This window comes from Diprion similis, chromosome 12 (genome assembly GCF_021155765.1).
Source record: "Diprion similis isolate iyDipSimi1 chromosome 12, iyDipSimi1.1, whole genome shotgun sequence".
Classification (NCBI taxonomy): domain Eukaryota; kingdom Metazoa; phylum Arthropoda; class Insecta; order Hymenoptera; family Diprionidae; genus Diprion; species Diprion similis.
Window position 1 is genome coordinate 10678795 of NC_060116.1, and position 10512 is coordinate 10689306.

General features: G+C 39.6%; 3 protein-coding genes across 3 annotated transcripts; 2 read left to right on the forward strand and 1 right to left on the reverse strand.

Annotated features, from left to right (window-relative positions):
- The first annotated feature begins 350 nt into the window (after positions 1–350).
- Positions 351–2016, forward strand: LOC124413387 (leucine-rich repeat transmembrane neuronal protein 3-like). The gene is made up of 3 exons (XM_046893925.1): positions 351–660; positions 1062–1418; positions 1518–2016. Exons 1-3 carry the CDS (start codon positions 443–445, stop codon positions 1933–1935), a joined length of 993 nt encoding a protein of 330 aa, XP_046749881.1. The 5' UTR covers positions 351–442; the 3' UTR covers positions 1936–2016.
- Positions 2017–3556: 1540 nt separating this feature from the next.
- On the reverse strand, positions 3557–6980 carry LOC124413386 (F-box/LRR-repeat protein 7-like). Its single transcript, XM_046893924.1, has 2 exons — positions 6588–6980; positions 3557–6145 (listed from the first exon to the last, which is right to left on the reverse strand). The coding sequence occupies exon 2, from the start codon at positions 6130–6132 to the stop codon at positions 4828–4830; it is 1305 nt and encodes a 434-aa protein (XP_046749880.1). The 5' UTR covers positions 6133–6145; positions 6588–6980; the 3' UTR covers positions 3557–4827.
- Positions 6981–7384: 404 nt separating this feature from the next.
- Positions 7385–10332, forward strand: LOC124413385 (pre-mRNA-splicing factor Slu7). Its single transcript, XM_046893923.1, has 6 exons — positions 7385–7678; positions 7916–8147; positions 8241–8512; positions 8616–8939; positions 9060–9357; positions 9514–10332. Exons 2-6 carry the CDS (start codon positions 7920–7922, stop codon positions 10171–10173), a joined length of 1782 nt encoding a protein of 593 aa, XP_046749879.1. The 5' UTR covers positions 7385–7678; positions 7916–7919; the 3' UTR covers positions 10174–10332.
- Positions 10333–10512: the final 180 nt, after the last annotated feature.

Here is a 10512-nt window from a genome sequence, read left to right on the forward strand (position 1 = left end):
TAAGAACTCGTATCTCTTTTCAAATGAAAAATAACTTCCCATGCAGTCTACCCAGATTAGTCGAAGGAAAACAATAAAATTTCGATCTAATGAAAATCGCGTCGGTAAATGCATGCGAATTTCATCAAAGTCGTTTAACGAGGGTCTTCAAATATCGGAAACAGACTTCCGCAACGACGCAACTTGTCAATCACGTAAATCTTATTTAGATCCTCCATTAGCAATATGGTCGGTGCTGATAACAACGGGAAAAACATTCCGGCATTCGTCTGTTATCGACATCAGCAGGAAACTACTCACTGGGTCTGGTCTGTGTGGTCTTCGAGCGTCCACAAATCCGGAGTCAGAATACCGGGTTCAGTACTGGACCGAGTCCCGTTGAAACAGTATCTAGTCTCTGGATTTAGTGCATCGTGAGTAGACTATTTGTCGTTTGGCGACGATGTCACGATTCTGTGCTAATTTCGTGGCGATCGTAGCCTTTGCGTGCTACGTTGAACACGTTTCCGGTGAAACGTGGGAGACCAGCTGGAACATTCCAAACAGAGGACATCCAATTTTCGTGAGCTATGGTGTTTCAGATTTTACGAAACTCGACGGACTTTCTTCTTCGGCAAGTTCGATCACGTATTACAAGAGTAACTTACCGAATATCGAAGGGTGAGTACATCAAGTACATCATGTGTACGCAGCACACACAGGCAATTGACTGATTTCATTCCAACTACCTCGCATCACGTTTCATCGAGTCGATTAAACAGAACGCGAAGAACCCCTGACTCATGCTTATTAATAATGTATGTTTAATAAATTACTGGGAAAAATTAAGTATCAGAGGTAATCGGTATATATTTTCAGAGGTGGTAGAAACTTTTAGAACAAGGGCATCAGGCATGAAATGAATTCTCATTTGTAAGATTTGGAGAAATTTATATAATTACGAAAACAAGAGCTTTTAAAGTCTCGACAATTTTTTCTACCAAGCCTAATAACAGCTTGACCATAACTGATGAAAACTTTTTCATACTGTGACAATCAATTGGAATTACCATTATTTGCAGAAACGTATTTTATCGCTTCCAAAAGACTCTGAAGAATTTAGACATTCACGAGTCAAAGGTCCAGACTATAAGTTCAGATGCATTTTACAAGCTCAGTCACTTAAGGAACTTGACTCTTTGGGGAAACAAATTGAACGATGTTTTCGAAGCCTGGTTTAAGGATCTGGGTGAATTAAGAAATTTGGATCTATCCTTCAATCAAATTATTTACATCCAGGAAACAGCATTTACGAAAATGCCTAAATTAGAAAATCTCTATATTGATCATAATCGCTTGAATACAATGAACCCGGCCGTCTTTACGTATTTGGGAAATCTGAAGACAATACGGCTCGGAAAGAATCCGTGGGACTGGTGGTGAGATTAAACGTTCTACCTTGGAACCTCAATTTCAGAAATGTACAGGTTCACGCATTTAGCGAAAATCTTTAACATGTTCTTGTTTTTAAATTCAAGGTACCGCACACTAATCATGCGACAGCTGGACGACCAGCGTATCTCCTATTCAAACGACTCGGAAGATTTCAAATGGTTAAACCACATTATATGGAGTTGTATAGAAAAACAGCAAGCGAAAAATGACGACGATACGATACTGGATTGCGCGTCAGCTTATCTGCTGACAGAAACGTCAAACGTTTTTAACAGCAGTCAAAAATACTGCAGCCAAGAAGCGCGAAATCTTTACTTCTGCGAAAAGACTCACGACGAAAAGAGAAACGTGTCAATGACACCAAAAGTTGCAGTGCGAAAAGTTTTCCAAGCATTTATTGGCGCTGTTAATACAATGCTGTTTGCAGACGCAGAGCTAAGTTATCGCAAAGGTGTAGTTCCAGAATCTACGAGGGACGATATTGCAGTCTTCGGAGATTGAGTACACATAACTGGCCTGCCCTCTTTGGTACGATAATATTCTAGGAATTTCCAATAGGAGAAATGCGAATTACTTATACGTGTTTTATTCATTCTGATTCTTTTCTTATCCAAAGTTTTTGCAATCCATCATTTTTATGTATAAACTTATATTTTATAACCGTATAACAAGTTTTTGTACATCTACTAGGTAAACACTTCGCAGTGTTTTTTTCTTATTAATAAACATTTCGTATTCCACTTTAATTACAAATAAATTTCTAGCTATCAACCCGCGCACCGGTGTGAAAAATAAACGAGATCCAACATTTAATCCAACTATCGATTTGATTCGATTCTGAAATAGTACCTACAAAGGAAGACGAACAAACATACAAATTTCGTTGTTCTTTATTAATTAGACGGTGTTGTGTACGTGATTCAAAAATGTGAGACTAGGGGCTATCAGTCGTCCACCGATTTGTAGCCGGAAGCAGATTGTAATCGTCTCCACAGGAGAAGGATGTGGGCGTCGGGGACTTCCGGGTCTCTAAACGTGGTTCAGTGCGTATATTTGAAATGAATCGACAAAGCCGTTTTTTTTTACGGCAAACGCTATTCATTCACTGCCCGTCTATAGACCTTGCCTAATCGCGTCCCAATCGTCCTTCCGAGATGTCTCCTGTTCATTTTAAGGATCATCACCTAAATGGGATAGTTTTTGCGACTCGAAACAGTAAATTCGATGTCACATGCCGTTTCAATTATAAGCTCTAAACGATACCGTGCACCGTTAAGTTTTGAACCATGAAGATAGCTTCAGTTCACTTCGTTTGATCCATCACACTTCATGTTCGCTGAGTTTCTGATTGCTGGGTCTGAAAATTATTGCGAAGATGTCCTGTGCTAGCTGCAGCAAACAACAAGGTATAACAGCGCCACGCGTATTGCGTTGCAAATTTATCACTCTGCTTCCGCTCATAATCAACATGATAAAGTTTAACCGACTGGGCCTCTGTTATCTTCACCATAGAGTTTACAAACATGGATTGGATATGCTGACGTTTTCCTTCGACCTTTCAGGTCCCAGATTAGACTCTCTCCAATTTCCATGTATCTAAGCTCTATGATCTTCACGGGTTCCATGTTGGAACCAAATCTAAGATTTATGCTTGATTAAAATCTGCAGTCAGTAACGGTCAGGATCGTTTTAAATATTGATTTTAAGCTCATACATTAGCTTGCGGACAGTACGATGGAGTGACGATACGAATGATGGATGGGAGAAGAATTCGACTCGCGGATGTCTCTTTCTCCGATACCGTCGACGCGCTGAAGCGTAGAATTTTCACGACATTGCAAAGTCCTTGCAAAAATTTGGGTTTCGAAACGGGCGAGGCGTGGCCACCTGAAAAACAGAAATTATGGGCGTACGGATGTTATTTGGAGAACGGCCGTACACTTTCGGATTATCACCTAAAATCCGGAGATAGAATTCATCTGACTTTGCGTATCGACGAATGATCAAGCAGGCCGAATACGTTGAAAATTGAAACGTTTCAAATTTTGGCATTATATTTATTCTTACTGCTATTTTTTACGGAAAATTAAAATTGAGTGGGAAATAATTATAAATCAAGTCGTATGTGATTGATATTTTATTTTTTCTATCTAATATTTTTGTCTTTTTTTATACATCGTTATATATTGCGAGAAATAAATTAAAAATATAACAAGTCATGAAGTCATTATCATCATGCTATATTCATTTCTATATTTGTTACTTCTTTAATTTATTACCTTAAGTACTATAGAGTATAAATATAAAACTTTTGACACGTGTTAAAACGAAATATATGTATATCGCCTACCCATAACCCTCGATTTTACGATGAAGCTTCTATTTTTTCCTCGCAAAATCTACTCGAAGAGAGAAATAGTAACACCTCCATCGTTTGAATAAACATGCAAGAACGTGTTAGTTGGGCTGAGATAAAAGGACTTTGAACATTAACGAACGCGGTACGATAAAAATGGTACGGGAACCTTGCGCTATAACGCGTATTATCTTTTTTATGCATTTTGTGTAGAAAACGCACAGATATAAAAATTCATTATCCGTTTTTAGATATACCCTCTATCTTTATCTACCTCGTCACACTTATCATTATACATACGTACGGTCTTATGAACAAATTTCCATTGATCAGAAAAGCGTCGGTAATAAGCGGCCAGCACAGTTCTAAGATATATAAATTTCTCCGAATTCACTAAAAATACTGAGTGAATCACGGTTTAATCGAACTGAAGGATTACACTATATAATGCTGACCAAATAAGTTGAAGGTTTCATTAACAATTGTTGTTGTTTTAATAGATTCTTGTCGGTTAAATTTTTTTAGGGTCACGTACGCTTCGAACTCACTCATCATAAATTTCATGTTGTCTATCATAATATTAACGTAGCGTATACATTCGTGTAAGTAACAATATTTACACAAAAGTAAGAAACAGTCGACTTTGAGCACTGGTTTATGAAGTTTTATAGTCCGATGTGTCTTATTTTCAGGTAAATAAGGTTGAATAAGGTGAGTATACGTTTTTTTTCACCACATATTAAATTCGATAAAATTTCACAAATATATATATTTATATCTACTCTTTTCGTTTGATGCTGTAATTGTATATGTATGTTCATTTCTCAATAATAATCTTTACACGATCATCATACAATTTAATATTTTTAAATGGCAACACTAAGTGGCACTGGACGGATTAAAATCATCCCACAAATTGGGACTGCTTAATTTGGTGGAATGTGGCAGTTGAAGAGAACACAAAAGGAGCGAAAAAAATATACTTAAATATAAAAATAACACTGGATTGAGCGATAAAACGCAAGTGATGCTAAAGATCAACTGGAGAAGCCAGGATTGGTGTGCTCGATGACACAGCGTCGACAATAGCGTTTAACAGCACGATATCCAACACAAGTGACTCTTGGACAATCTCCGATATTCAATTGCCGCAAGCCACGGACATAGTAGGCAAGGGCCTCAAGGCCGACGTCAGATATACGTTCACAGCCCCGTAAAGAGAGCTTTTTCAAGTTTGGACAACCTGTCGACAGAGCCTCCAGGGTTGCATCACCAATGTCACACTTCCCGAGGTCAAAGGCACGCATGCGGGGGCAGCCCCTAGCCAATGCAAGGACTGCAGTATCGCTGAGTGCCTCGCATCCTCTGGCATTTAGGTATCTTAATTTGTAGCAATGCCGCGCGACAACTAGAAGTCCAGCGTCCGAAACACGATCACATTTCCCAACGGAAAGGTACCTCAAAGACGGACCCAAGCGCGCAGCCAACTCTCGCACACCAAAATCGGTTACTCTTGCACAATCTGATACGGAAAGTTGACGCAAAGTTCCACAGTACGAAGTCACAGCGACAAGACTGGCATCGGTGATTCGTGCACAACGTCGTAAATAAAGACAAGAGAGATGAGGCATGCGAGAGAGGGTGAGAGCAAGGCCAGCATCATCTACGCCATGGCAATCGCTCATATCCAATGATTGAAGCTGCAGAGCACCGCCGTGAGTATAGGCTCTTGTGACAGAGGCACATCCGGTTAAATCTAGTTCTCTCAAATGCATACAATTGTCCAGTATTGCTGCCACAGTGTCATCGTTAACACGTCTCAGGTGACGCAAGGCCAGAGTCGTCAGTCTTGGCAAAGGAAGAGACGCCAGAACTCCAGGATGTCCACTGGCTCCTTCCAATATAAGACGATGGATTCTGGAATGGTGACCGTGACGTGCTATTGCGTTCAGAGCTGTAGTCACACACTGTGTATGGTTGATCTCTACGTCGTGCCACAGGGAGGGATGCCACGCAACGTCTCGCAGTCTACGACATGTTTGAGCTACTGTACATCGTTCCCTGGTTGTCAGCCAGTCAAAAATCTTCAATAACAAGTCGTCGTCCAAGTGGCACAGAGTCTTTTGCTGTTGATGCTGGTGTTGATGCTTGATGGGGGCCGTGGCGTTTGACGTAGACGACGAGGACCTGCAAGCACTATTGTCCAAGGTGTGGTAGCCCAAGTCGCTCGTGTCTGGGCTTGGCCTGTACAGCGGCAGCTTCTGCACCAGGTATCCAACTCCACGCTCCGAACCATCCTGTTCTCCAAAATTTGAGAGAAGTAGGGGGCACGATCCATCCATTCCATTCTCCACCCTGAAATCAGTAACATCCGTGTGAAAGAAGGAACCGAACTTGCTTTTCCATCCATAGTCTTGATTGATAAAATAGCAATACTGTATTGCATACAATCTTTTGTAGTATGGTAAAATAACTGGCTCTCGAGGAACAAGATTGACAATTTTTGCTCAGCAATGCTTCTTTGATCGGTAATGTTTGTCACATTGTGACAACATTATGGCAGTCGCTTGCTGTCGAAACATAACTGGTGATGATTGCGACTCAAACATTCAAGTTTGAGGTGCGGAGAAGCGCAAAGACATTTTTCAAGCACTTCTGAAATAATGTGCCAAAGAATTTGAGCAATTCGTAACTTTCAACAACGGGTTAAACAACGCTGACAGGTGGTTCACTAGTCGCGTTTTGATCCTAAGCGTGGGTTAGTTAACGATAAGTTTACAGCGTGCTCAATAATTACCTTGTTTACGCCACAGTAACAATATCGAGTCGTTGGATCTTCACGAACAAGAAAAGGCTGTGGAGAATAGCAACGAATATTGTCGACCAGCTACGCGACCCTCCATTTTACGTTCCAATTCATAAGTACACAGTTCGAGTTCGCGGATCCTTTTCCGCGGTGATCCTTTGTCCTTCCTTTCACTTTGGTACGGGCGGCCATCCACCGTACTTTTAACGCCTGATTGAAAACACGTGTTAATAACACTGAAGAGTACAAGCGGGCAAGAGTAATTGTCTTAAATCGTGACGACTACCTGTCGAAAAATTAAACGTTGATCAAACGGTCTACCGTAGGAACTGGAACTTGAAAGGTAAAATTACAAGTGGTTGACCGCCTGCGGCATTGGCCATTTTTAAATGCAGCGCTTAAAGGTACGCTTTCATGAAAGTCATGAAAGTTACACTCTACCTTGTTGGGTTGATCAAACCCTAGAATAGAAATTTAGATCAAACAGTAAAAGAACAGTAACCATCTGACATGTTCGTAAAATTTTCTCTCCACACGATAACAATTTTGGAACGTACCGACGGTTTCTTTCATGTTGTAGAACTGAAAGAAAATTATAATTCAGTCGCTGTACTACATTGACAAACTGCACAATGTCATCCATGTAGAAACGACTGTGATCCATCTGTGACGTCACAACGGCACACAAGGCCCGTCTCACGAATCTCACAACTCCAAAAGTTAGACAGTAAACCCAAGTAAAACCCCAGCCTCCGTGGGTGGGAGGTATTACAAAGTACGAGTACCAAACAGCTCTAGCTCCTGTTACCTGACGTTTCGACGTGTTATTAATCGTTTATTGAACAATTGGCGATTGATATTAAGTTATCAACGCGTGTGAAGTAAATTGATAAAGTTAGGTATAACGAGTCCTCAATGGCAAACTAAATTTTCACTTGATGTGCTTGAAACTCATTGAGATTGAGTTTTTAACCTGTAACCTAAAAACCTGAGAGATGTAAATATTGCATTTTTGAGTGCTTTCCACCCACAAGATCGGATATTGCTGCATTGTAAAACCCTGGGCCGAACTCGACGCAAATGTAATGTATTATTTACTCATATATTGATCTCTATCTTTTCTATGGAACACGATCAAAATCTGTTCGTAAAACTGCAAGTCAACTATATCAATGCGATTTTTACCCATTTGTTACCAAGTAAGGGTAAAAGCAATGTTTGAAAAAGTTTTTAACAAGCACTGTAAATTAACAAGTTGATATTCAAGTGCTGTTCATTATCCTCGGTGACAAGCGAAATATATATTTTTTTTTTTTTAGCAAAATGACAACTCCATCGGCTAACGTTCCTGTATCCGTGATACTTAAAAATAAGAGCGAGTTTGAGGATGAGCCAAGAAAAAAAAGTAGGGAAGATTGGCGCAAAGCAAAAGAGCTAGAAGAGGCTCGAAAAGCAGGTACTGCGCCTGCGGCTGTTGACGAGGAAGGGAAAGATATCAATCCACACATTCCTCAGTACATCAGCGCTACACCTTGGTATTTTGGTGCAGAGGTATTTTTCGCTGTGTTTTTTTTCTCCAAATAAATTAATCATTCCTGTAATCTTTAATAAAAAGTAAGTAACCTATCAATCTCACATTAACAGGGCCCAACGCTCAAACATCAAAGACCTCAACCTGAGAAACAAAGGCAGTTCAGCCACTTGGATGAATGGTACAAACGTGGTGTAGATACGAGCAAAGTAGCAGTAAAGTATAGAAAAGGAGCTTGCGAAAATTGCGGAGCTGTTACTCATAAGAAAAAGGATTGTATGGAAAGACCCCGAAAAATTGGGGCTAAATTTACTAACGCTAATATTGCGCCGGATGAATTTGTACAACCTGAATTGTCTGTGGATTACGATGGTAAAAGAGACAGGTGAGAGTGACGAAAACAGAAATGACAATTTTCCATTACATTTGCAAAGAAAAGCTTTTTTCAGCATAAAAATAACCATTTTTTTTTTTAATTCTCAAATTAGATGGGCAGGATATGACCCAGCAGAACACCGAGCTATTGTTGAGGAATATCAAAAGATAGAAGATGCCAAGAGACAAATGCGTGCTGACAAATTAAACGCAGAAGAAAATGACGAGCAAGATTCGGACAAAGATGAAGACAAATATGTGGACGAAGTGGACATGCCTGGTACAAAAGTTGACTCGAAACAACGAATTACTGTACGAAATTTGAGGATCAGAGAAGATACTGCTAAGTACTTGCGAAATTTGGATCCAAATTCAGCGTATTATGATCCCAAGACGAGGTCTATGAGGGACAATCCTTACGCAGGGACGGATCAAGAGTGAGTTCTTATCCTAGTGTAATTTTTTCTCATACACTGATTTATTTAAAGTATTTTTCGTCTATTGTATGCTTTACGAAAATATGATATTATATAAATTTTCTGTTTCTTTTTTGGCAGGGTTGCTTACCGAGGGGAAAATTATGCACGCTTCTCTGGTGACACTCAGCAACATGCTGTTGCACAGCTGTTTGCATGGGATGCTCATGAACGCGGTGTAGATGTTCATCTTTTGGCCGAGCCCACCAAGCTTGAATTACTTAAACAGGAATACGATAAAAAACGAGACGAACTTAAAGACGAGGCACGTGGTGGTGTGATCAAGAGATACGGAGGTGCCGAACATCTCCAGGCACCACCTGCCGCTTTGCTACTTGCTCAGACTGAAGACTATGTCGAATACTCAAGATATGGAAAGGTGATGAATTCAGTTTTATAATATGACTATACCTGTTCAACGCTGACAATTATAGTCGATAGTGCATTCGACTCATAGTGGTATTCAATATCATAGTCACTATTGCTCCAAAGATTTATTTAACTTAATAGTTCGCTTTTAAAAATTTTTTTACAGGTAATTAAAGGTCAAGAAAAGCAAGTGATACGTTCAAAGTATGAAGAAGATGTTTTTCCAAATAATCATACATCGGTATGGGGTTCCTACTGGGAGGGGGGCCATTGGGGATACAAGTGCTGTCATTCATTTGTCAAGAATTCCTATTGCACTGGTGATGCTGGAAAACAAGTGACAGATATACCAACTCCGGGACCTAGCTTAATAGAGGAACAGACTCACAAAGTAAGAGAGAACGATACACTAGAGACCAAAGAAGAACAAACGGTAGTTGCCAATCACGATATAAGAGATGCTGAACAAAACAGCGATACCTCAGTCAATGACAAGGACTCAAGCGATTCTTCGAATGAGGAAGAGAATTGGAAGTCAAAAACAGAACGTAAATCAAAATCCAAAAAGAAGAGTAAAAAACGAAAGCAAAGGGAAAAACGCAGGAATAAAAAGAAGGCAGGTAAAGATGAGGATAAATTGCAGGAAGCTTTAAGAAAAGAAGTGGAACATCAGAAGGAAGCAGACAGACTGCTAAAAATGGATGAACGAAAACGGCCTTACAACAGCATGTTCGAAGTTAAAGAACCAACTGCAGAGGAAATTGAAGCTTTCCAGATGAAACGAAAACGTGACGAGGATCCTATGGCACATTTTCTGAATAAATAATCTTGATTTTTGATACTGACAAATCGAACTTTATTTATCGATTGTTGATCAGAAACTTCGAAATCTGTACAAAGAACCTCCATTATTAATGTAAATCGTTCGTTAACGTAAACTGATCGCGTTGTTATATTTATTAAAAAATAATATCTATCAACAATGCAAAATTCGCTACAAATATTTAGTTGCTCATAATTTATACAACATCGTAAGCACGATAGAAAAGATTGAAAACTATTTTTTTCGCATTGTATCGTTTACTTGACTGGCAATATTATGTTTCACAAGGAAAACGCTACGATCCAAAAATGTAGTTTAATCCCATTTTTCATCATTAACAAA